The sequence below is a fragment of the Epinephelus lanceolatus genome, chromosome 2 (assembly GCF_041903045.1).
Source record: "Epinephelus lanceolatus isolate andai-2023 chromosome 2, ASM4190304v1, whole genome shotgun sequence".
NCBI lineage: Eukaryota > Metazoa > Chordata > Actinopteri > Perciformes > Serranidae > Epinephelus > Epinephelus lanceolatus.
The window spans coordinates 33,113,211-33,140,117 of NC_135735.1; the positions used below are offsets into that span (position 1 = coordinate 33,113,211).

The 26,907-nt window shown below is 42.0% G+C and overlaps 1 protein-coding gene across 1 annotated transcript in view; it reads right to left on the bottom strand.

Moving 5' to 3' along the window:
• The window catches only part of nfatc3a (nuclear factor of activated T cells 3a), a 66,378-nt gene that overhangs the window by 20,044 nt on the left and 19,427 nt on the right, over positions 1-26,907 (bottom strand). Inside the window, exons 2-6 of the mRNA XM_033620588.2 lie at positions 23,408-24,590; positions 18,686-18,848; positions 3,374-3,573; positions 2,684-2,856; positions 2,092-2,232 (exon numbers count right to left, since the gene is read on the bottom strand). Of these exons, the coding sequence (XP_033476479.1) occupies positions 2,092-2,232; positions 2,684-2,856; positions 3,374-3,573; positions 18,686-18,848; positions 23,408-24,590 (1,860 nt within the window). The remainder of the gene's footprint in view (positions 1-2,091; positions 2,233-2,683; positions 2,857-3,373; positions 3,574-18,685; positions 18,849-23,407; positions 24,591-26,907) is intronic.

A 26,907-nucleotide genomic window follows, 5' to 3' on the forward strand; every position in this document is an offset into this window, starting at 1 on the left:
AAGTGTGACGTGTTGCACAACAATGTCAGCGGCTAATGTGAGCGTCCTGCCTACTCATCCATTTTACACAAACACCTATTCGGCTCCGTTACTACCTCCACTACTGACTCAACAGCCGCACAACAATGCCTCCCCGTCCCATGTTCATATGTTTCATACAGAGTGGTGAGGCAGAATAACAGTGCAACATTCCAGCCTTGAACAGGCTGTAAAAAGGGGGCTAGTGTTTTAACTTTTAAGTCTACTCTTTGATGTACACATTCATCCTTGAAAAGTTTAAATACCAAGTATGAACTTAGTTTTAACTTTAATGTTTAATGAATGACTCTGAAATACTTATCTCAGTTTATAGTGAAGAAGATACAGATAAAAACAAGAGAAAGTAAAAAAAGCAGACATCTGTTTTAAAAAAGGATCTGACGTGAACAAATGCTAGAATCTGTTTCTGTATATAGTAAAGTCATTTATAGTACCATCCCATAATCTCTGTGTACTAGCAACAATAGGCCAGTCTCTCCAGTTCCCCATGAATCTGCTGTTGTCTCTCAATTATGAGAGATGGTGGAAAAATATCTGTCACTGCGTCTTTCTTTCTTTTCTTCCATTCCTGTACTTACTCCAATCAGTGCCTTTCTGCACTAAAGCAGGCGGATTAGTCATGATGAGGGGGATCATTTACACAAACCTAATCAACATCATCTTCCCCCTCCCCTTTCATATTCTTTCTGTCTCCTTCCACAGTCCGCTGCCTTCATGCACCATGGGGCCCAGCTTTCCTCCCTACCCAAGATGCACCTCTCTAAGCTTTCCACTTGCCGCTGTGCTACAAAGACTTGACCATCGGTGAGTTGTTTCAACCACGCTACTTTTCTCTGCCATGCTTCACCTGGTACACCTGAAAGAGCTAAAGACATTCCTCTGCGCTGCCTTTTTTTCCCCTACAAAATCTTAGAGAATGGCTCCTACTCACAAAAACAACACCGCTCAACTTTCTGCCATGTGTGAACTTGATTCTGTTGTCCTACATCACAAAGGTACCTCAGGCAGGCAGAGACTAGCTCAACGAATGTTATCCATTTAAAATTTCCATCCCAGGGAACAGCTATTACAAGTGTTTTGATTATGGAGTGATGTACAAAAGAGAAAAAAGATAAGGCAGAGAAAAGACAGGTGACTTAAAAGAAAGTAAGGATAAATAGGACAGGGAGTTAAACTAAGTAATCTCTTTAGCCTCGGCATTTATTAAATGGATACAAGCATCTTTTAAAGTCACAACAGTATGAGGCATGCATCCGTTTTGTGTATATTATTAAATTACCATATTTGTTGACCATGCTGGCCTATCTGTAGGTGTGCTTTTTTGGCTAGCAAAGGCATACAAATTGTTGTCTACCTGTTTATATTGGATTTTTTATATATATATTTTCTCTGGTCACATACACAGTCTGAAAGAAAACAATTTTTATTTTCTTAATGATAGCATTTGAGTAAGTGAATAAAGCACAGATGATGGACAAAAAAAGTAGCTTTGATCTTGGTTTGATATAATAAAGAAATAATCAAAATTCTGACTGTACTCTTTGAGAGTATATCATGAAACTATTGTGAAAATAATACAATGTAAATGCTGCATCAGGATAAATGGTGTGTTGCCTCATGCCTGCTTGATAGACAGCATTACTAGCAGACATAAATCTGTTCTGCTTTGACAAAATGCCCTGTGGGAATGGAGGACTTGTTGAGGCCGGGATAATGATACATGTCTTTTCCACATCCCCACAGACATGTATCAGCTGTGACTACTATAAAATCTTCATAACCTTCTGCTGACTTTTGCATCATTTGCAAAATCTACAACATTTCAGTTTAATTTTTGAAGTGTTTAAATGTAAAGTTAATTTTTTGGCGCTGAAAGATATGATTGTTCAACAGAAGACATAAATGACACATGTTGTGTTTTACTCATAGTGGCCTCTCTGATCAAATCTGTCAGACAAACATGAAACATGATTTCCTACATGCTTAATTGGCACAAGCTGTTTTCTGCAGAGGTGGTTCAAGGGTAAGCTGCTGGGCAGACATAACACTTACCAGGGCCTTTCTCCAGGAAGATGACCTTGGACTCTGGGAAGAAGTTGGAGCCGGTGATGACCATCTCTTCTCCCCCGCTGACCAGACAGCTGGTCAGGCTGGATTTCTCAACCTGGGGCAGCTCTTGAGCCGAACGCTGGGCTGGGAGAGACGCAGCGGGGGTTGAGGAGAAAGGGAGGATGATCATTTGCTGAGCTGTGTTAATTCACACCGCAGTCTTTTTTTAAGTGTCAACTATGGATGTGCTAAAATATAAGAAGACAAATTACCAGGAGCACCTTCTAATATTATGCAGTTTAACACAAAATTGTCAAGCACTATGGTGTCAGAAATTACCAAAGATTTGTATCAACATTTCTGATAGCCTCTACAAAAAGTAGTTATTATCAGACAATCTTATCTAAAGTGACTTTCAATGGGAGCAAACAGTAGATTAAATCAGTACCTGAAATCGCCAGACTGCAAGCTTGCTAATAAAGAAGTGTGTGGACAGGTTTGTGTGTGTGTGCTTGTCTGTGTGTGGTTTTCTGAATGAATAAGTTTGAGTGTGTGTGCATGTGCACGAGATTCTGGCTGGGAAGTCGACACTCACAGCACTCCACAGGAATAGAGGCAGCCTGCAGTGACAGCACCTTCCCGTTGGGTTGAGGGATGTGCACTCGGAACACCACACGAACCCGTGTGTTCTTTCTTCCTATATCCGTCTCCCCCTTCCGCAGCTCAATGTCTGAGTTCCGCAGCTTAAGGATGCCAGCACAGTCGATACTGCAAGGTAGAGGGAAAATAGTTGGCCCCATACAGCAGCACTGGGATGGCAATCACTAAGACATGTAAGTAGTGAAGGCTTGGGAGTGATAAAACCGACCACAAGCCCAGCAGGGGAATGGCAATGAGGGGTAAATTAAGTGTTGAATCACAGAATAAAAATGCTCATGAATATGATTTATTACAACTGTAAATGAGGAAATCCCAACTAAATCCCTTCCTATGAATTCCACTGTAAATGGAACCAGACCTTATATAAATATAATCATTCGGGTGATGCAGAATCATAAAAATTCGACTAAAGTTTGCTTCTCAGCTCCACAAGAAACCCTCAAATTTTCCCTCTGCGGCCGAGCCTCCTGTAGGTTCAAATTAAGAAAATCTATTAAATCGCCTTTGGAAGGTGCAACAACCCTATATGATCATAAATGGGGTTATTTTTCATTGGACAGGGCTTCCTTCATGGTGGTAAGCTCATAACTGAGTAATGTAAACCTGAAATGCTTCAGACACCTACCTGGCTGACATGTTGTTTTCAGGCAGGAGAGGAATTTCGAGAACTTTGGTGCTGGAGACTATAATTTCTTGGCTGGCTGTGGCTACGGTTTTCCCGGTGATCCTGTGCACCTGGTAGAAGGCATGTGGCCTCAAGTACCGGTCGTCTGCTGTCCCGATGAACATCTGCAGGTTGATGGGCTTCTCACTGTAGCCAATGAGCTGACACACGACAGAGAGAGAGACAGAAAAACAGAATAGAAACAGATGTGAGTTGTTGGGGTCCAGATGAGAGGTGTGAACAAAGGAATACTCTCTTCATTTCCACTGCCTTCAGAAGGCCACCTTTTTTGGAGGGAATCTAAATGTCAGGTCGAGGGTGTTGCGATATTTCTGGCAGGGCCATTGGAGATTCATCTGGCGCTTTGGCCTCCAACCAGTTTAACACTGATGTTTTCAACTAATAGACTTATAATTTTTTCCCCTTGCAAGCCTGCCCCTGAACAGGATTCTGTGCAGGACACTGTTACCTCCAAAAAACTCACCAGAGCCTTGAAACCTGTTCTGGTCGATCATTCCAAGGCCAAATAAAAGTTGTATAGCATCTATAGTGGCTAAAAACTAAGAGAAGTGAATTTACTTTAAGAGAGATTAAGAGATTATGAGTAGAACAAACAGCTGTTGTACTAAATCATCATAGCAATCAACAAAAAATGGACGTCAAATAATACAAAAGCATGATTCACACAATCTTCAACTCATTCTGTGAGGTCTCCTGCATATAAAAAGCCTTTTAAGGGTTGCACTGTGGCTAAAGGGGAAAAAAAAATGCCAGTAAATATGTCAACAGCCTTTTCAAATCCAGTGGTTCATGCATGCCAACCTGGCTGGCATGGGGCACCTCGAGTAGCAGCTGCCCCTCTCCATTAGTCCCTGAGTGCTGGCACCCCGGTTTCCACTCAGACAGGTGAGATGCTGGATGGAGGAAAAGTGTTGCGTGTCGAGCAGAGACAAGGGGAAGATGGAAAGGAGAGCAGGACCTTTCCTCCTCAGAGGCACAGAACAAACACACACACAATCCCACCACAGTTGTAATGTTGTACTTGGCAGACTGTGTGACAGCAAGATGGCACCACCTCCCCCTCCTGCACATACACACTCCCTCTGTACTGCCCTCGCAGCCCACACCTCCAGCTCAGATGGAGGGCAGCCCATTCAGGGTAAGAGAAAAGAACAAGGCCATTCATTGCTGTTTCACCCCAGGAACTGCCAAGCCTCAACCCCACCACAGCTGGCTACTGACCCTTTTCTCCCTGTAGGTTTGCGTCACACACCGCTGTGTTAATGTTTGGTACAAAAGTGTGGTGGATGGAAGGAGAGAAAGTGGGTGTAGCTTGGGATTTGTCATGTGCTGTTCCAAAACCAGCTAAAATAAAAAGGATTAAATTAGTTACAATCAGGCCCTGGAAACATACAGTATGTACCTGAGAGAAACAGTGAGCAAGTACTACCAACGATGTGCATGCTTGGTTTCAAAATATTGACTTTCTCTGAAGCCAGGTATTCAACTATATTGGTTTGCAGCAGGATTTTAAATGCGACTTATTTCCAGCATTGGTAAAAGGTGTACTGAAATCACTGGTGGGATACTGGTAGCCTGTGCTCCTTTTTTAAGTCTCCCTATCTTTCTCTCTTACTTGCTACTTCTGAGACGATCCCCTGTGGTGAAAGAAGTTAAGGTATGGGGGCGCTTCTGCTGAACTGAGCTGTGGAAAAACTGAAATATGCTGTGTTTACAGCGGGTTATGTGAGAGGACGAGCCTCCAGAGGCAGATACAAGGCAGGCAGGGCAGCAGAGCTAAAATCTGAATAATGCTTTACTGTTCGTAGCTGAATAAAAACCTTGTACCTTCAGAGGGTTGTGCTACTAAGCTTAATAAAGACTCACTGGTTCCTGAGAGAGAGGGCTGAAATGAAAATAGTACAAGAGAAAATCTATCTCTGGCAATAAAACAAATCAGACTTTTTGTCACTATTTAAAACCAAGTTAGTTAAGAGCACAATGGTTAACTTAGCCTAACTCTCTCAATGTGTTTAACTTGTTCAGATAGAAGAAGAATGATTAGCAACCATTACCAAGTAGTGAGGACAAATTCCTTTCCAGTGTGGCTATCCCAGTGTCTCAGATTAAGTAGGAGTGGAGAGGCCAAATGCTGTGCACAAGTCTGGGCTGAGAAGTGCAGGTCTAGGCTGGTTAAACTAATGCAATATCAGAGTGAGCTGAGGTTTAGCTCAACCTAACATTTCATTTCATCTACCTACTGAGTGCAGACAGTTTGGCTGAAAAATAAAAAGAACTTTTACAAAAAGGAGAAGAAGCACACCTTTACAATATTAGCCCTGCCCTGGAATAAAACAATGGATTTATTTTACACTAGACAAGGAAAGAACATTAGCTAAGCAGAGATTTGATGTTCAGGATTGAAATATCTTTATCTTGGAAATATCTCTCAAACTTCTACCTAACAAAAAATCTGTGGAAAGGATTGTTTTTATTCATAAAGATGAGGCAGTAGTAGTCATGTATAATTACATAGGGAAAGGTACCAATAAATCACTGATTACTTTGCCTACTGTTGAGTTTTTTTCGGCTTTTAAAATTTAATTTCCAACCCTAAGGGCTTTTCTTTGAAGCAAAAACTCCCCGCCCCAGGGTATGTTGATACTACTCCACCACATCCTCCAAATGTTTTAACTGCTCAGTGATGGAGGCATGTTTGAATTAGAGTGAATGACTAAACAGATCATGCAGATCATGTTGTTTTTGAGTGTGTGTCTGCATCTCTGTGCTTTGTACATGAGCTTGCTACTAGTTGTTGTAGTGCAGAGTGCTGCAGGAGGAAGAATGAAATATCTGTGACAGTAACCAAAGGGATGGTGACAAGAGAAGGCAGCTCCCTTCCCATACAAATATACATGGACAGCATGTAATTCTGAAAACATCTTAACTTGAACAGACAGCAACAGCACAAAAATAATTCCTCACTTGTCAAACTGGGATCAAACCTGCTGTATGTGGCACATGAAATGTATTCGGAAGGAAGTTGCACCAAGGAACAGCATGAGGCCCCCATAATAACCAGTAATGGGTTCATCTTTGAAAACCACATTAGATCTGAAGAGCCACATGAAAGTACAAATCTAGCTAGTAACAAGCTAACAGGTAATTATGCACCCTGGCCTGAATGGATCCATGGCTATAAATGACACCATTCAAAGAAACACAGAGTCACAGGAATCAACAATCCTGTGGGTTGTGTTGCTTGTTTTATGATCATGTCTGCACACAGTGTGGAAGTGAGCACAGACAGACAGTGCTTCCATGTGTGTGTATGTGTGCGTATATGTCTGTGTGCATGCCTGTAGTGCACAGTCATGTGCGTGTGTGTGTCAATAAATCAGGGCATGTTTATTCGCAGCACCATGTGGGTTCCAGACGGCATAAAATGAGTTAACAGTGTCTGGAGGAGTGTATCTGTGAGAGGAAAGACTGATGTGAAAAACTAAAAATGCTTCACGGGTGTAAATTCGAACATGACAAAACATAAAAAAATTAGAAACAGCAAAGCAGAGTGGTGTTTTTTGAACACCTGTGCCAATATGATACCTGAATTGTCTATCCAAGTACCTGAAACTGTTGAACATGTATTAAAAAGTAGAAGTAATCTAAGGTTTTTTTTTTCCCGTTTGTGAGTTTTACCCAAACTGTCGCTATGAAACAAAAAGGTCCCTCATTTTTTTCTTTCCTTCCACCCCCCCCCCCCCCCCCCCCCCCCCTCTTGTATTCTCTATTTCTCCCGTCTCTGCACATGAGGGATTTGGTGTGGAGCCAGAGTGTTGACAAACATACACTTAGCAGGCCAAGAGTTCTTTCCAAATCAAATAATCAACCGGGAAAACCTGATTAGAGGGCCAGAAAGAAAGAGCTCACTTCAGCAGTCTCAGTGAATCAACAGTCCCAGCCAAACAGAAACAAAGCACACAGCCGGGCTAATTCAGTCACTCTGCCACAGACACAACTGTTACTAAAAACACAATTGACCCTTCCTAAGCACCGCCCCTTGTCACTCTGTGCTCCAATGACAGTTGAGTAAACTTAGGACACGACAGAATCTCAGTCAACTTTCCCCTTTCCTGTTATACTATATGCTTTGTGCTAGTCTCATCTATATTGAAAAGAAAACCAAATTTTCAAGATGCTTAAATGACTGACTGTCACAATCTTCACATCACATTCTATAATACTCACATCTCGAGTTAGCTAATTAGCTAGCTAAAACATAGCTACATCAAAAGGAGTGAGCCAAATGTCAGATCACCAGCGTCAGTCAGGGTTGCTTCCTCTTTATTTCTGTGGTAAGGTTAAAGAGATTTGAAAAAAGGATAGATAGGTTGGTTGCTGAAATATTTTGAAGGTGACATGAATTATTGTTAGCCAGAAAATATCAAGGCTGTTTATATTATCTCTGTAGGGCAAGGGTCATTTTTTTTTTTTTTTTTACAGAAAAGAGAGACTAGATCGGCACCAAGCAGTAACCTCCAGGGCTGAAAATTGAAGCCAACGCAGAAATGGCAGAAACTGCAGTTCCTTGAGTGGCCACTTGGAGGTGGCTCCAAAAGCGAGTCAGTCCCCTTAGACCCCCATGTTAAAATGCCCAACTTCACAGCAGAAATAAACATGTTTACAGCCTGGTACAAAAAAAGTTTTAGTCTGTATAGCTAATTTCATTTAATTAAGGCTTAAAGTTATGCATGATAAATGGTGGGGCTGCTTTGAGTGACAGGCAGTCTGCAGGTAATGTCCTCAGGTTCTCAGTTAAATCCATCCCTAGCTTTACCATCTTATCTGAATATGGTTACTTCTGGCTCCAAAAATCTGAGATGGCAACAGCCAAAATGCCAAACTTGATGTTTCAAAATGAGAGTCCACAAACCAATAGGTGACAACACGGTGGCTACATCTATTTTTTTTTTTTTTTTTTTTTTTTTTGTTACAGTTTATAGTCAGCACCATGGTTTGTAGTCAGTAATAAAAAAGAAGGAGACACATATCCTACAGTGCACAAGTAACGTTGACTGATATTCTTGTCATCCTCTGTCTCTAATTCTCCTTTTCTATTTGAGGTCAGAAACCTTAATTCATGTTGTTTTGTCTTGTTTATTAAAGTTAAAAGTGTGACTATATCCTTCCATCACATATTGTAGTCCTTTGATGTTGGCTTCTTGACGCTATATGGCCTAATGCCCTGAAACTATTTAATAAACACTGCGTCACCCAGCTAAATGAAACTGGCATCAAGCTTGTCTAACCCACAGTAACTAAAAGGGAAGATGGGGACTTAGGACTGGTCAGTCTTTTTCTGTTTGGTGTTTCCTCGATTCTGTTCAACCTGATTGATTTAGATAACTGGAAAATACAGAGCAGCGTACAAATGTAAACTAGAAAAAGCAAAAAATCTGATTCAGTCAACAATAACTAAGCTGATATAAGCCTTACAACATGGGGCTGTTTCAAAGAATAACATTTAGTTTAGCAACAATGGCAAAGCACATGGTACTGGTACATAAGGGGTGAAAGCCAAGCCAGAATAAAAACATTAAGAGCAGGTGGAAAGTTGTTAGTACTGGTTTTTCCAATACCATAGTATGATATTAATTGGTTTGAACTGATACCAAATTTTTAAATCAGTGTAATTAGCTTTGTAGCCTGAACACGATGTGTGACACCATCAAGACTACGCTAAAACTGTGTAACAAATGCTGAGTACAATGATACCATGAGCTCCTCACATAGCAGTCCAAGCTCACTTCAGGGGCCTATTTGCACCTTCAGTTCAGAAAATGGGTAAAGCACCACCTGCAAACAGCAGGACATGTAAACAAGCACACATGGATAGTACCATGGTCCTGGCGGTGGAGGCTTCTCAACAGTAAAATGCACACAACATACACACCCTTGACTTGCTTCACATTCCTTAGTCACCCCCTCCGCCTCCCTCTAAATCTATGCTTGAGTGTGAAATACCACAGGAGGGTGGTCTCTGCACTTTTAACTCCTCACCTTTCTGCCCGTCCAGCGTGCAGCTCAGCTGGTCAGTCAGCAAGTAAATGAGGCCTGATAAAGATCAGTTCTTATATTAAACCACACTGATATTAAAACCTGTCACATGTCTGCAGGGCAGTGCTCGTTGAGGTCTGTAACTAACTTACGGCTGCTGTCGCCGCTTCTGACTGTGGATCAATTTTAGGATGAACTCCCTCCCCTAAAATAAAACCACTGGATACGGTTACATACTCAGCTCCCACTAAATAAAGTCCCCACTTATTTTTGGCCTTCATCTGTTCCACTGATCCAGTAATAAGGCTAGCAAGCTGAGGGGAAAAACATCTCCCATCATTGCAAACACACATAAACAGGTACCCAGGCATACAAACACCAGTGTTTTAACTTTATATTTGTTTAAAGTACAAAAATGACAGTGGTGCTGAGAGCTGATCTGGGGTCTGAGCCTTCTGATAATTGGATATTTACATGGGCAAACCTATTATGGAGCACATCACCTGCTCCCTGCAGCACAACACTGCCTCTCCTCGCACTATGTTTCAGCAACAACTACCTGCAAACATTGCTCCTCCCATTCATTTTGTGTTAACCTTTTTTTCTCATTGCATCCTCTCCTTTCTACTTTTTATTTGCCAGTTTTCGTCACTCCTTCTCCCACCCTCTCCTACTCTGACATCCTTTCCTTCTTACACCTCTTCCCACTTCATTTCCCTTTGTCACTCTCTCTTCTCTGTCCCTGTCCTCGCCTCTCACCTACCTCAGCTCCAGCCCTCTGCCGTAACTCGACACTTTCTCACAGCGAGCGCCTGACTCTGCCAAGTTGTTTCCCTGTGTTGCTCCACTGTTGCCATGGCGAGACTCTCTGTGTGTATGCAGGAGTGTGTGTGCGTGTGTGTGTGCGTGTGTGTGTGTGTGTGTGTGTGTGTGTGTGTGTGTACAAGTGAGCAGCTACGTACACTCACGTTGGTGTAAACTACGGCCCTAAAGCTTGTGTTGTAGATGGTGTGTGTGTGTGTTAGAATGTGTGGATTTAAGCACACTAACTTTGGTATAAACTGTAGTCCTTTGAAAGGTTTGTGATGTGTGTGTGTGTGTGTGTGTGTGTGTGTGCGCGCGTGCGTGTGCGCACGTGAGAGAGACAGAGAGAGAGAGTGTGTCTGGCCAGCATGTGTGTGCAACAGATGTAAAAACAGGAGCAATGGTGGTCAAGGTCACAAGTGGGCCCAATTTATCTGGCAGTGGTTTCCCTACTGTGGTACTGTGGCACCATGACCTGGGATCTATGGACACACACACACATACACACACACACAGCGCAGCTCACACAGGCTTGCTGTTTGCCCAGCACACTGGGGAGGGCAGAGAGAGCCAGGGGGCCGGTTGACTGTTTGTTTAAACAAGGTCAATACATGCGCACGCACATGCGCACACAGACACACACACAGGAGCGTTTACTGTATACTGCGTGAGGGCTGTATATGGCCTTGCTAGACTGGTCCAAACTCAATTCCTCTTATTCCTTCTATCCTCCCCCACTCTCCCTCTCTCTCTCTCTCTGTCTCACACACACACACACACACACACCTCTCTGCCTCTCTCTGTCCCCCTCTCAGTGACTGTTTTCTCGCTGTGCGCTAAGCCTGATTACAACAAATGAGAGCCAAGCTTCCAACATGTTTACATCAAATACAGCCTTGGGGCAAAGCAGCACTAGCCCCAGCCAGTTCACACAGTGCAAACCGCATGGCTCTGCATTGTTGTCTGTGTGTCTCCCCATTATGGTAGCCAGTCTGAGAGAGAGAGAGAGACCTGTCAAGGCAAAAGTTTCACCATGGCACAAGGCAAGAGGGCAAGTAACGGGAAAGAAAGCCGCTAAGACAAAAGTAAGGAGAGATGGACAGACTAAGGGAAGGGGTTAAAACACTGAAAATGTGAGAGTGAATGACAGTAACAGAGACAGACAGCAATGGGGTCATGGCCATGCATTCAAGCGCTGGGATCAAAATCATTTAATGCATCCAAGTCAGTGGAAATATAAGGCTGCCTTGGATGGCTTCTGTCATATTCTCTTTCAAATCCTTGTTACCAGACACCATGGCTTCAATTAGATTTACTGACTGTCACAACAGCTTTAAAGATGGACATAATATTTTTTCCAACTGTCAGGGTTTTTTTGAGACTTGTGTTCTACTGAAACACAGTCCTAAGCACTGTTGGTGTGTACTCATTTGTTTGTGTGCTGTGTACTGTATGTGTGAGTGTGACTGTTTCTAAACTGTATCTAACAGCCTGTTTCTGTTGTGTCTGCCTGCTTCAATGCCTAGCAGCAGGTAATACCAGAGGGGCTCCTTATATTTGTGTGAGTGCAGCAGCGCTCAATTGCTGTTTAAATACGCACAAGGATACCTCAGCAAACCAGAGAGGCTTTGGACTTATATGTCTCCTAGCAACAGGTGTACCGATTATGGTCTGCAGCTAGCCCCAGAGGAATGGCTAAAACAGCTAGTCAGCTAGGCACAGATGTAGTGAGCCTGCAATGAACAATTATTTCAAAATGATCCAGCGGTCAATCATATTGCAACAAACTGAGGACCATGAGGATCTTTTCTAAATACAGTGGGAACTTCATACAGTGATCACATTAGACCTGGTCAAACTGATCACTATAAGCAGATGATTATTAACCCCAAATTATTTCTATTGGCATTTTGGTATTAACTGAATTTGTAATTTTTTTGTAGTTCAAATCCCCCTCACCAAGGGCTTGCTCAAGGGGGGCCCTGTGTGACTGGGCATTATCAATTCACTTGATGAGGACAGCTTCAACCACAGGTGCTTTCCCCATGTGCATTCGTTTTCTGTCCCCACTACCAGCCATAACTGTTTTTATTGTTTGACTAGACTAGACAAGGTAGCCTGAGTTACACCAGGTTTCGCTGCTGCATCCCCTAGGCTCGTTTTGGGCAGTTTGTCAGAAGCTTTGATGAGATCACATTTTTAAATAAGAGAAAACTACTTTCTTTTCCCATCATGATTTCAATATGCAGCCAGCACCAGCCTCAGGTAGCAAGCTGAAAGCAGATCAGCTACCATGAGGTTAAGAACTGTGTGGGTAAAGTAAGAAAAAAAGAAGAAGAGATAATTTTTTTTTTTTTTCCATATGCTGTCACAACGTTGATGAAAAGACCCAAAATAAACACTTGAAGCAGCATTTGCGTAGGATTGTTTGGATGGAAGCTTTTTGACCCACATAAGCAGCTGATCGCTGTAATCGTGATCATTATGAGAGGTTTTCACTGTAACCTCAAAAATGTTATTAACATTTGCACATTATTATTAATATGCAATATTCAAATTTAAAAAGGACTACATGTATACATATATATATATATATATATATATATATATATATATATATATATATATATATATAGCTACATGGTAAAGCAGAACACTGTTCATTCTTCAGTTGTATTTTTGTAAATAATTTCTTTGAAACATCAGTTCAAAGCCTCTTTTAGCAACCAGTGGAATATGAGGGGGAGAATTTCTGTTACAGGTGTCCTGTTTTGTTGTCCTTTACATGTGAAGAAGTGGTGATTGTTCTCATGGATAAAAGCCCTACAAACACAGATGACTGATCATGGGCTTCAACAAAGCCACGCTGTGACAATATCATTAGCCCTGAGTGTCAGTCTTTGCGTAGGAATACGCAGCATTCCTCACAGAACCCTGAGTTATGAATCATGTCTGTCAAAACAATTCAGTGTAAACACTGTCACGCTTTCTGGCCTTTGTTTGTCTGGCTACCACACATACAGACAGAAAAGGGGCTAACTGCTTTGACAATTGCCAGCCGAGGCTTTATGACACCAATTTCTCTTTAGATCACTGATCAGCAGCTGATCTAAACCCTCTCACTTTTCTTATTGGTAAAGCAGTCAAACTTCTGAAAACTGCAGTCTCATGTCAGAGCACAAGTTACTGTCACATTAGCATCTCTACTGCTTACTAAATTGCACCACACACTACACTATAATGCTTTAAAAGTCCCAAAATGATACAGGTGGCAGAGTACACACACACAGACCCACAAAGCACCAGCTCACCACATCAGCTTGTTGAAGTGTAATAACAAACATATTGAAATAATCTAGCTATATAATTCTGGGTTGAGCTCTACAATAGGATCTCCACCGTGGCTCATTTGCCACTTATTTTCTGTGGCTACACTTCTTAACAGCTCCTACATCCTGTGTCTGGGGCCCAAAACCGCAGGTTAGAAATCACTGACCTAAAACTGCTTCTCAACTCAGCCATTAAATTCTACACAGACACGCTGAAAAATTCACACAACCTCTCTCCCTGAGAAATGTGGATGAAAGCCACTGGATGAGAGGTATGAGTAACAAAATGCCTTGTTACTCAAGCCAGTAGATGCCCAAAGAGAAACTTAATGAAACTAGAATATTTCCTGCTCATAGAGGGGGTCAATTTTGAAACCAGTCTCTGTATACCACATCTACAATCCTGTCAAAAGCACTTGCTGGGTGGATCCTTCATAACGACAAAACAGCATATCAACTGAAAAATTTTACAATGGGCTGCTACATGTGCAATAGGTGTTTGTTTTAATATAGGGGGACTTTTTATTGTGTATGCTAACCATCCAGTTATTTTATTTTTCTTCTTTACACTTAAAAAAAAAATTGAATTTTGTGTTTTTATAGAATTTTATAGAAATTAAATTTCAAAACTTGCCACAAACAACACAAACACAAGGCCAGTAGCCTCACAGTTTGCTTCACCATAATCTGATCAGTCAAACACCTGTTGGGACTCCCACCTAAAGGCGATTGAGCGATAAAAGCCAATAGTTGGCCAAACACAGGAAAACCAGGTAGTGGTGCCTACATGGCAGGACAGAGACATCCATGAGTTTGTAAACAAAGCCTGGGCCTGTCTGACAGAGTCTGCCAATGCCTTGTCGGGTATAGATTATGTTACTGTGAGACAGAGCTTGAAGCCAGTACTCCACCTGCTGAAGGGGAATAGCTTAGTAGAGTGTACAGACGTCTCAAAACTGCAACCAAACATTGCCTGAAAGAGAACTACTGAGATCCATCCATCTTTCAGAAAGGACATTTAGCACAGGAGGAAACCTGGTATATGCCACAAAACTACCCTCAAGCTTTCTGATCAACTGCAACTTTTTCTAGTGGCTACCATCACATGTACTCCACCCTCTATTTCTTTAGGAAGTCACAACTCGATACAAACTGCTTCTGAGGGCTCCACCTGTACTAGTTTTTTATTGTGCTGTCCCAAAACATTGTGCTGTCAGTGCCAAGAAATCTTAATTTGCTGACTTCAAACCGGCCAGATGAAGACATCAAATGTATCCAGAGACAAACAACAGACACAGCCTGACAGTGTGTTGCCCAGTGGGTGGGATGAAAAACACTAGGTCAGAGGAATTCAGGGTTAACACACCACGGAGAAGACATCATAATAACTCTCTCTTCTTCCTCATACACACTAACAGAACATCACAAACTCTTTTTGATCGTTAACATATGTAAACTAGACGAACCCCACAGCTCCGTCTTCAGACATGTCTTGTTTTTCTGTTGACACAGCAGCTCAGTGGTGCCTTGATCTGGGCAACAGGGTGGCCGCAAAACGAAGTCATCACCCTGTCCAGATGGCAGCTATGCCGTCATATGGTGACATCACGCCACCAGAGTCAAAACCCAAGGAGAATCAAAGTCCCACAGAGCACAGAGGCATAGAAGTACACTCTGTAGACAGGACAGTCGCTGGAGTATCAGCAGCTAATGTGTTTTTAGACCTCTAGCTGTACACCAATATTTGCTATCATAACAATAAAAGGCTCCTTCTTAATGTTGCATGCCAAAATTTTTAATGTTTATCATATCTAAAATATAGTCAAATGTGTCCAATCTATGTATTTAAATTCTGTGGCAGAGAAACTGCAATCACACATGTTGGCACATGTGTCATTCAACCTTCAGGGACTAGCTTGCTTCACACCTACAATGCACCTGGGAAACATGATATGTGCAATCTTGTTAACGGTTTCAAGTGGTCTGACCACCTTACTTCCAACATATACTAGGTCAAAACACTGGCTGAATGACTTTGAGTTCCCCTCTGATAATGTCCCATGTTTTGGCTTCTTAGGTGTGTTTTTATTGTTTTAATTTTAACATAGATGTGACCTTTTATCCAGCATCTCAACGTTTGTTCTTCTGATAACCTCAAACAATACTACAAAGCCCACTGTATGTGTGTGTGTTGGTTTTCGTGTTTCTATGAAAACAGTAATGACATCACAGGGTGAAGAAACGACCTTTCAATGTGGTACTTTTTTGCACAGAGCATCAAAAGACGAGCGTTTAGTAAACAAAGACTGATTGTTAGACCTGCTGGACAAGTGCAGATACTATCACATAGCACAAGCCAGCTGTTCATTTTATGTTGATTGTCAGTGTTTTGTAGTGCCTGCACTATAAAAGCACCCCGAAGGTAGGTTGTGTAAGATTGTAAGCGTATCCTAAAATATTCTGGAGTAAAGCGTTTTCTGTAAAATATGAAAGATCTTCAATACAGAGGGAATCAGTAGTTATTTCTGGATTAGCAATGTAAAACATTGTTATTGATTTCTTCAGTTTAATATTACATATACTTTATAATCAAACACATAATTAAATAAAAAACAGACTCACTGGCTCACTTCTCCCTGCCTCATAAAACTCCTTTACCGACACATTTTCTATGGCAGGGCTCTTGCAGGGCTCTGCAAACCACTGCTCATGACAAGCAAATGTTTGTGTGCTTCTCATGCTCTGTCTGCTCCCTCTGTCCGTGACAACACATTGCTGCTTGGAAGTGCGTTCCAGCAGAAATATATTTGATTCTCATTTTCAGCACTGGTAGTGGCAGCTACAGGATGTCTACGGAGGAAACACTGACCTCTTTCATTTTTCGTAACTACCTGTACAGGTCTAGGCACCCGGCCAAATCACTTCATAGGAGATTTATTATATGGCAATTTATCAAGAACAGAACAAAGTAATTTGTAAACCTTGCTCACCTAAAACAAGCACGAGTGGCAATAAACTTAACTTCTCTTGTGGCTTATCATCTGTTTTTGCCTCCTTGACCTAAACTGCAGTTTAATTGGAGTTGCTTTAGATTCTAACCCCAACAAAAACTAATAATCATAATAACATCAAACAAAAACATTAAAAAATGAAATGTTTGTCAGCCATCTTCACACTAAAGTAAAACCGACTGCACAGCTATAACCAAACAATTCCCTCTGGGGATGAGGAATGAGGGCAAGTGTGGCAAATGCTTGGTTGAAAACATTTGACAGCTAAATTATGCATCGTCACATATGGCAGGATAGAATCTTGGTCTAACTGAGGTTGAAATGGTTAATGATTGGCCTGGAGGGAGCCTGCATGACTGCATGCATGAGGACATAGGCTGTTTCTAAAGCAACAAATGGCAGTAATTTGGGCTTCCTTGTTGTTTCAGGAAATTTTGTGTCCACAGCTGCTGGATTATGTTTTTTTTTTTTATTGTTAAATCTTGTGTATATTGTGCATAATGAATGAGTGTTGACTGAGTTAGCCTAAGGACAATCCTACTTCCCATCTGTAGTCCCAAACAATGACAACACATGCTGCCTGCAATCAATAATAACAAAAGAATAATTAATACTAATAATTATACATAAATTTGGCTGAGTTTCCAATGCATTTCACATGTCTTACCACAGATATTAAAAATTTCATTTATATTTTCAAGAACATTTACTTTCACAGATTTGTCACGTGGGGTCATGGTGTACCTGGAATCAATAATATACTGTATTTAAAGCCATAAACAAACTAAACTCACCAGTGATAGCAAGTTCACATTTAACTTCATTCAAATTTTACTTATTCACTTTCACAAAATTTGACAACGAAACATAATGTAGGCACCACTGCAATGCTACTAAAGTATATGCAAGTGTACAAGTCTGATTAGACAGCTGAGGGAACTGTCAGTCTGAAGACAGCCATTGTTGGGCTCTGCGACAATGGTCACGGTCCAGCTCTAAGGCCCTATCCTAATCATACGCACAAAGGAAGCTTGTCACTGTGTTCTTGAAATATTAATGGGACAGAAATCTTCCGCTATTGCTCTTTCTCTCTCGACCTCACTCGGAGAGAAAAGCAGCCGTAGCTCTGTGTCAGCTCACCTAGTCTCTCGCAGGTGCTATCAGATGACCGACCAGCTCACTGGTCTATAGTGGCAGCTCTCTTGGCTGCCTGCTTGTCTTCCTGCCTCAACAGGTTGACTGACAGTCTTGCTGTGGGAGAGGATCCATGTGACAATCCCCACATGCAAACATGTCAAATGAAACCCTAAATGTAATGCTCATTCACAACAGCCAGCTGATGTTTGAGCAATAAGGCTGAGCAATTGCTTATCTGTAGTCCAATGATATAGCATTAGTCTTAGTAATAAGTATTGATAGATTACACGTGGATGCTAAAGTCCTGCAACTTCACAGGAGGCAGAAGATGTTCCTTTTGTTATTTAAATATTGCCATCTGTGTTAAAAGGTTGAAGGATGTCTCGCTGTATGAACTGTGAGGACGGAATATATTTCACTCACATGCAGACTGTAAACTGGAAAACAGTTTCAGTCTCTCAGGAAGCCGTTGCTAAATTCAGCAAATAAGTTGGGTCCAGCTTACTTCTCTTCCTTTCGCGTTTGATTTCATCACTGAAGGCTGCAAGAGTTAGCTGTGTGGTTTACACAGTGGGAGCTGGATGATAAGTGCTTGGTGCACAGGGTCTCACTTAACTAATGCATGGCCAGCGTCATGTTAACACAGACAGTAAATCAGCCATGACCTCAGAGGGAAATTCAATCCCTAGTATGGTAGAGACATCAGTGCTCGTATTTTGTTTAATGGAGCAGAAAACCAAGGTTAATGTTCTGTAAAAGAGATTTTGGTCATTTCTATTCACAAGATGTCAGGACAAATGTTTCTCACTGCCAAGCTTGTTAGCATTTGGGTAATGTCTTAGCTGTTTCAGGGTTTCAACTACAAAATGGTGGAGATTTCTGGCTGAGCAGCAGTAACAGCCTCAAACGTGTGAGAAAATGCCCAAATGTGTTACCTTGACAATTGGGTGGCCACCGGATGCTGCTTTGACGGCTCCTCGGCTGCCCTCGGTCTCATAGTGCGCTCGGTGGTGGGCTTTGGGTTGCACCTCTATCTTCAGGTCATATTGGCCAAACTGGCTTGGCAGCGGCCAATCTAGAGGGGGCAGTGAGGAGGTCCTGAGGAGAGAGTACCACAAGCATGCACACACACAAAGAGGAAGAAGAGATTAGAAGTTTGGTTGGAAACTATGAAGTGTTGTGTTAAAGATTCATTCAAAGCACAGAGTGGGTGGAAAAGTTTGTGGTTGTAGTAATTGGTACACACTGCTCTGAAGCTTAAGACTGAGAGCACAGAATCTTATCAATGGTGAAGGAAGAACATTTTAACAGCTCTAACAGTAAGAATTTCCCTAGTGAAACTCTGCCTGGGTACACACACCTTCACATTTTCCGTATTTAAAATGAATCTGTACATATGTTAATCTATTTGACATCACAGAGTAGGGTCAAGCAAAACAACTTCTCTTCTCTAATTTCTGGACAATTTTAAAGGACATCCAAAAATTAAAAATGGGGTATTCCCATTTCATGGTCTGAGACAGCATAATAGGTGTAAAATGGGGGCATAACATGCAGTGTACGAAGCCCCACCAGACAGTGAATCACTGGAATGCCCACATGCATTAATCATGTTCAAACATAACACTTGTCATAGGTCAGGTTAGGACTTTAAGGTTGAATCATTTTCTAAAGGGGGTTTTCTTTATGAGTCTTGTGTGTGGGTCAATGAATGGGTGGTAGGCTGAGAGTGTCTGTCAGACAGTGAGTAAATTATTGTGTGCCTGTGTGTGTGTGCTGGGTTTGTGTGTGTGCGTGTGCGCATACTGTACCAGTGTATATTTTACGTGTAAAGCACCACAGGGGCTGGCATTGTGTGTTTTTCCTCCCTGCTTCTCTTTTTTTTATCTGTGTAGGCCACAATCATATTTGAACAGCTGCACTCAAAAATAAAGCACTCAATGGCCTTCTCCACAGAGAAACTGGGTCTCTCCATCTGAGTGCATTAGATCAGTTTATCCGCAAAACATTTTGTAAACACTGGCATCAACCATTAGCATCAACCAAGCCGCAACCTTTTCCAAATGTTGCCGTATCTATTGTTGTTGATTGTGGTTTATTTAATCATATTCAAGTAAATTCCCGCAAAAATACTAAAAATAAGCCATAACGATAGAGCCACATCTCAAAATGGCCATAAGGGGAGATAATCTGGACCAAATGTATATCCTTAAATCTTTAAATGTTACCAAAACAAATCTCCATAAGATGGTTTTCTTGAGATTAATGGTTTACTTGGCTTATGTTATTGGTTTACTTTTTTTTAGACATACATTTGCAAATTAAAGTCTACCTTTTTATTCTACTGTGTAATATCTGTACTGAACTACTACAGTACATGTTTTAATTTGACAAGGTGCTTGAACAGTAGTAAAATCCACAATGTAAACCTCTGTCACTCCTTGACAGTGTACACAATTAACTATTCATGATCCAAGACACCTACTGTAGGGCAGCACAGGCTATACTCTATGTGTGTCATCCAGGTGTTTTGTCTTGCAACAGTTACTAAGTGCAATTGTTTTTTTTTAGCACAGCAGTATACACAATCATAAAGTAAAGTGCTCGTGTCCGTGTGTGCATGCACACTCCCATGGTGTTCATGCATGTGTATGTGTGTCTCTACATCTATGGCTGTGTACATTAGGCCTGAATCAGTGAATTGACTGCAGCTGTACATGCTGCCTCATGGGCCAAGAGGCAGTCCCCTATTCTAGACACTGATCTCTACCACAGTGTTGGCCACTGTGGGCTCTTTGTGCACCCTGTCACACGGTGGCATAAGCCTCTATTTGGCTCAATCCAAGACAGTACAGGCTCCTAACATGCAAACGCACTGAGTCTAAACTACATGATAGATCACTGACAGTACAAATAATTCTTCAGGGAAAGTTTGTAAAGTTTTTGCCAGCATGGCTGGCTCCCTTAATTCTTCCCCTTCCAAATGCCTGTCAAGTGCGAGCTACGTGCAGACCAATCTGATCAGAGTGAATTAAAGACATGTGTGTCAGGCTTTCAGTGGAGCCATTTCACTTTTTAAACGGCCTTACAGACTGGCACCAAATCCAAAGGAAAGACTGCATTTTGGGATGAAAAAGCATGTGTCTGATATTTTGTAGAAGTTAGGAGCATCTAAATGCAGCACTGTGGTTACAAATCTAACTGAGCCACACATATGACATGAAAAGTCACCTCAAACCAATTTAGGTTGTAAGTTGTTATATTAAGCTTAACCAGCCAGGTTGAACACGTCAAATTAGATTATAGGCACGTATACCACAAATAGTTGTCATGATAGCTCATGACATATCCTCCTTCAAAAGTAAGCTTTTGCTGTGTGGTTATCAGTTCTGAGGAACTGTGATGATGAATGCATAGTCTACTGCAGTGTTTGAACAGACAACACCTCTGCCCAATCCCTTTAAGTCTGACTCTCAAACAAGGTTTTCATCTGACAGCAGCTCTATCTAAGATCTAACACAGTGTAAAAGAGGCATCCTAACCCTTATGTTTCCCTCCCAGCAGCCATGACATAACCACCCAGGAAGTGTGCGTTTGCATGGCTGCTACGGTAACAGGAGTAGAAGAGGACAGAGGAAATATGAGCTTTGTGACGGAGCAGAGCAGAAGCAGTGACCTATGTCCTGCCACAGCATAACCTTTCTCAAATGTCTAAGCCATGGTATAGGGGCTCCCCGTCCAATCACATTCCCACAACACACCAAGTCTTCTCTATAGTTTCCATCATCCCAATAGCACCCTTTTCATCCAGTGAATTAGGTTATCTTGCATCTACACATGTTGCATGAATGCAAGGCCCAGTCATATCTTAAGTCATGAAATGACAACTTGTGAACAGGTGTTATTGCATTACAACTATTAAATTATTTCCTGAAAACTAGTGCATCTCATCTGCTGCTTGCCCTATGGTATACCAGTAAGCATACATACAACCTCTAAACAATAATCCCATCAGTACCTCCGCTGCTGCCACCGTATGAAACAGCATTTCTCATCTCAAAGAATATCCCAATCAGTTACATGTTTTTCTCTCTGTCACTCCGGCTTTTAAGATTCACACACAAACGAATACAGCAAATTACCAAAACACTTTTAGTTCTTTCCTGGACAATTTCTTTGCTATCAAATTCTAGTCTATCCTCTGCTTACTGACAGGATCTGCACATACTGTATTTGCCACAGAGTAATAGTGGCCTTTAGTTAAAAAAAAAAAAAAGCTTTCAGCAGCCAACTCATAAGAGTGCCACAATAACTCACTGTAGACAGCTCAGGGAGAGAGGCGTGAGAAGACTCTAGGAAGTAACTGTCTTAACACCCTACCAATTTTTAATCCCACCCACTCTAACCCAATCCCACCCATTCCACCTGGGCCATCTGTTCAAAACACCACTAACTCACATATGCATGCACACGGGCAACTCAACAAGCTTCCATCTCATGGCAGACTTGAGCTTACGCCACCTGTCATGCATGAGCCAGTCACATCTAAAAATTGATTTTTTTTTGGTAAGTCTAACTTGTATTTACTTACAAGGGCAACGTTGAAAATATCAAAAGGCGGTGCATCACAGAGCTGACCCTGTTACCCTGTTATTGTCTGGAGAGTGTTAGGTCTATGTGAGCAAGCATTTGTGTTATGTCTATGCACATGTTTGTGTGTGTGTGTGTGTGTGTGTGGTGGCCCCCTTGCCATATGTGCCCTGTGCTGATTTACAGTGCTAGGGGCCAGTGCACACAAACAAGGCCACGTCTTCATCTGCTGCACACATTGGAGAACGGAGCAGACTCCTCTCCTAAAAAACTCCATTATGAGTTTCTGATTGCACCCATCTCTCTTTAATGTGGAGATTGGTCCTGTGTGTTTGAGTATGTGTTTAAAGGAGTTGGTGCTGTGTGTCCCCCTGTGTTCCCCTCCACACACTAATAAACTTGTATTACTTGTAATGATGTAATGATGTAACCAAGTCAGATTTATACTGCTGATACAAAGCTCAAAGTTCCCCTGTTACTGAACATTGATCGGCATCATCCCATCAACGGGCCTGTTATTAATCTGAAGTTCTATTTGATACAGATTTACTGCACTGCTATGTTTACACTTGTCTCCAAGATCAAAAAGAGTTTCCAAACTTTATGACACCTCACAACACTATAAAAACATTCACCACTGACGTCTATTGTTTGGCCTTGACCAACTAATTGCTGTTAACACTGACAAAGAGGTTGTTATCCCCACTCCACCTTTAGTTTTTGACTCTAAGTTAAAAACAAATTTAAGTTTAAGCATATAATCCATCAAAAAAACTATTCCACACTAATACTGCAGTCACAGCGGTTGCTATGTGTTTCTCAAATACTGACAGGAAGTTGAAAAGAACAAATGGATTGCAACAGAAAGTCATTTCAGCTAGTTGAGAAAGTCCTCACTGACATTTGAAAAGATAAAAACATTTGAGTTTTCCTGTCACCTCCTCTCCCACTGAGTCATCAACATCTGCATGAATAATTTGTTAAAATGGATTTGATGACTACATCTGTGAAATAAAGCTGAATTGAGGAAAGATGGTTCATTTTCTCCTCAACATCAGCATATTTACCTGAATATAGGTGTGTGACCGGGCTTGGGTTTATTCCATGAGAAGTGAGAGGGCACTGAGAGGAACTGTTCCCCAGGCCCATCCTTTTTCAGGCTGTGCAGGCCTTCGTCTGAAGGAGAATCTAGTTTAGGAGACATATTTCCTTGGTCATCTAGCCCTAGGTCCCCTTTCCCACTCGGCATAGACGTTCTGTCTTGTGAGGTCTTCCTTGTCTTGGATGGGATGTCTGCCTCAGATGGGCAGCACTGGAAGGGGGACATGCCTACAGAAGGACTGCCAACCCAGGTGTCCTCCGTCACGCTGCCCCTAGGTGAAGGTCCCGGCGTGGGTGTGGGTGAGTGATGAGGAGACAATGAGCCAGGGTAGCAGATGTCAGCGCTAGAGTGGCGCCTCTTCCCGCAGGGTGAGGTGGGACGTGAGGAAGGCCTAGAAGGTGGCCGCGGGCTAAGCCAATTTTCATCAGTGACACTGGTGCGTGGTGAATGACAGGGGGACTGTCGGGGTGACAGGCTGATGGAGTGGGAGTGGTGCACGAAGGCAGGGTGGTGGTGCTGCCAATGGGGCTGCTCCTCCAAAACCCCACTACTGGTTTGAGGGGAGACACAGCCTGGGGAAGTAAGCGGAGAGCCCAGGGTGAATCGGGCAGCCGCTTCATTTAGCTCTGAGTCAACATCGTCATAGACGTGTGAGAATGATTCACAGGAGGAGGCATCAGAGAACCAGCTCCTCGAGGATAGACTGCTGCATGGACTAGGGCTAAGTGAAGAGTCCCGGTATGAGTGGTCCAGGGGCAAATACAGGTGATCTCTGGACAGGGGCCTTTCACCGTGGTAGTCCCCATCAGGGCCATTGGCCCTCATATCCTCCTCACTGGCATCCATCTCCTGCTGGCAGCTGGGGGAGATGGAAGTGATCTGGATACTGGGACACTCAAAGGCCTTTGGTGCCTCCACAGGAGCAGAGGGCAGCAGAGGGGAGGTGCCATACTTGGAATCTTGTGCTTCATAGCTCGGAGGCTCAGATCCTGGTTTGTGTGAGTGAAGGCGTGGGGAAGTGCTGATGATCTGGGAGTGGGACTGCATGCCATGACGAGGCAGGCCAATAGACTGGTGGTTGGTTACCATAGACTGGGGCTGGCCCACATTTAGGATGTAGAATGACGTGTTGTCATCAGGCTCCAGATCTAGAAGAACACAAGAAATGGAAGATTAAGATACATAGTCTGTAGAAAATATTTTCAGTTACTACAGAAGCTTTTTTCACTGTTCCTTAATTTGACTTTATTGTGTCAATGAAAGTACAATAGAGATGACTATTGGTAAGAATATCACATTAACATTAACACATTAAAAAAAACCACCAGATTTTAAAGACTACACGTTGGTTGTGTTACAGCTCCTAAAAACACATGCTTGGGATCAGTTATGATACCTATGAGTTTTGCAGATCAGACAAAAGGACTACTAGGCATATGGCTGATACATCAGTCATTTGATCTAACCCACCCTTCATCATCCAGATCCAAGTCAAAATCAGTAACAAGCAGAGCAGAAATGAATAGAGTTTAAAATGAATAATGACATTTTCATCCCAGATTAGAGCCTCTGTTGGCTCTTCAATCCAGCCCGTTAGATCCAAAATGAAACACAGATTACGAGCCTAAACTGCCAACTCAAAGGCAGCCAAGATACTGAAAGCATATTGTATGCTACTCTTTGGGTAGCTGTATATTTGTGCCTTGGGACTCCAGACCAGAGAAGTGGTCTGGACTTTATTAAATTTGCTTTTAAAAGAGATGAATGGAAAAGATGTAATTGGTCATTGTTACAAGTCAACCTCCTGATACTGCATTCCTGCTACAAGTAATGTATTCACCCCAACCAGGACTAGTCTTGGGTCTGTAGTTACAATAATTGCATAAAATGATTTGGTCATATTGCGCTTATGATTGAGCCTAGTTTCAGGAAATTAGAGGCCAGAGTGTTGCTGGGTAGCGGGCAGTCATACAGGCATTGTTCCAAGAGGGATAACCGATGAACAACACTACTCAGGAAACAAATTCACACAACGGTGCGTGCTGTCGGCTGTCATCACAGCTAGCGCCGGCAGGCTATTTATACCAAAGGTCATCCGGCACAGGCAGTGAGTACACACACAAACACACACACACGCACGCACGCACACAAACAAATAGACAAGAGCCCACTGTCCGCATTGGCACTACTCTGTTAGAGGTTATTGATAAACTTCTACTGGATATGCTCTGCTGCTCTCACTGAAAGTAACCCCCCCCCCCCCCCCCCCGCGTTTGATATGTGAAAAGTTGATTTCACATGCACAGATATTTTCACATTAAAAACATATTAGGAATCCAAACTGTTATTCCCATATGAAGACTAAGATTTTTTTCTCACTTTTAAAGTGATTGTTTACTCTGTACTGCACCACTCACCTAACTAACCTGAATTTTAAGACAAAAAACACACCATATAACCCACTGTGAAGACAATAAAAAGTAAAACAAAGCAAGCATCATGTAACATCAGCCATCCTGTCATGTCCTTTCTTTGGCCTTTTAAGCTATGATGAATACAATTTCTGCTTTGGAAAAAAGATATCCTTCAGAATATTACAAGATGACTAGGCCAAAAATATAAGTCAATGAGCCAATAAGTCATTAAACATCTAGCTTAGCTAAAACCAGTGTAGCCTCTACAGGATAATGTTGTGAAATTGCACAGATAAATTGGCTACAACTTGGTAGTAAGTAATTAATAATATAATACATAATAATATTTGTTTCCTCTGACTTCAAATGATAACCACATACCAGTAATGTGACAGCTTTGTCAAATCAGATATTAAAGGTGGTCTTAAAGGAGTCAGTAAAAAGGAAAAATGTTTTTGGTTTCTGCCCTCCTATCCTTTCTATTCATCAGCAGCAATGGAGGCAGTAGCAGCAAGCTCTTTATTTATAGCAGCTCGGCTTCGCACTGGTCCTGCCTGCCTGTCACAAGACCCAGCAGTGGATCCTCTGACGACAGCATCTGACTGACTGACGGGGAGCAAGAGAAGGACAACGAAGTGGAGAGGAAGAGAAAGAGGCTGTGAGGAAAAGAAAGAAACTATGATAGCCTGAATTAGGAAATAACATGAAGAGAACAGAAGAAGAGAGACAAAAAGAACAAAGAAATACAGGGCAGGACTGAGACAGAAACACAAACCTTAAGACAGGGAAGCATGCCAAAGCAAGCATCCTTTTCCCATCATCTACACTGCCTTTACACCATGCCATGCTCACAGAAAACAGAAACATCACCTATAATTTCATAGTGATTTGGGTTTCTTTCATCTTTTTCTGGGTTACAAAAAAGTTCTCTACCTGCTGTAATGATGATACAGCAAATCCATCTCATGAGTGTCCATTCTTTATCCTCTATAAACTAATAAAAAAGAAAAAACTACATTTGCAAAATAAATCACTATTAAAAGCATGTTTA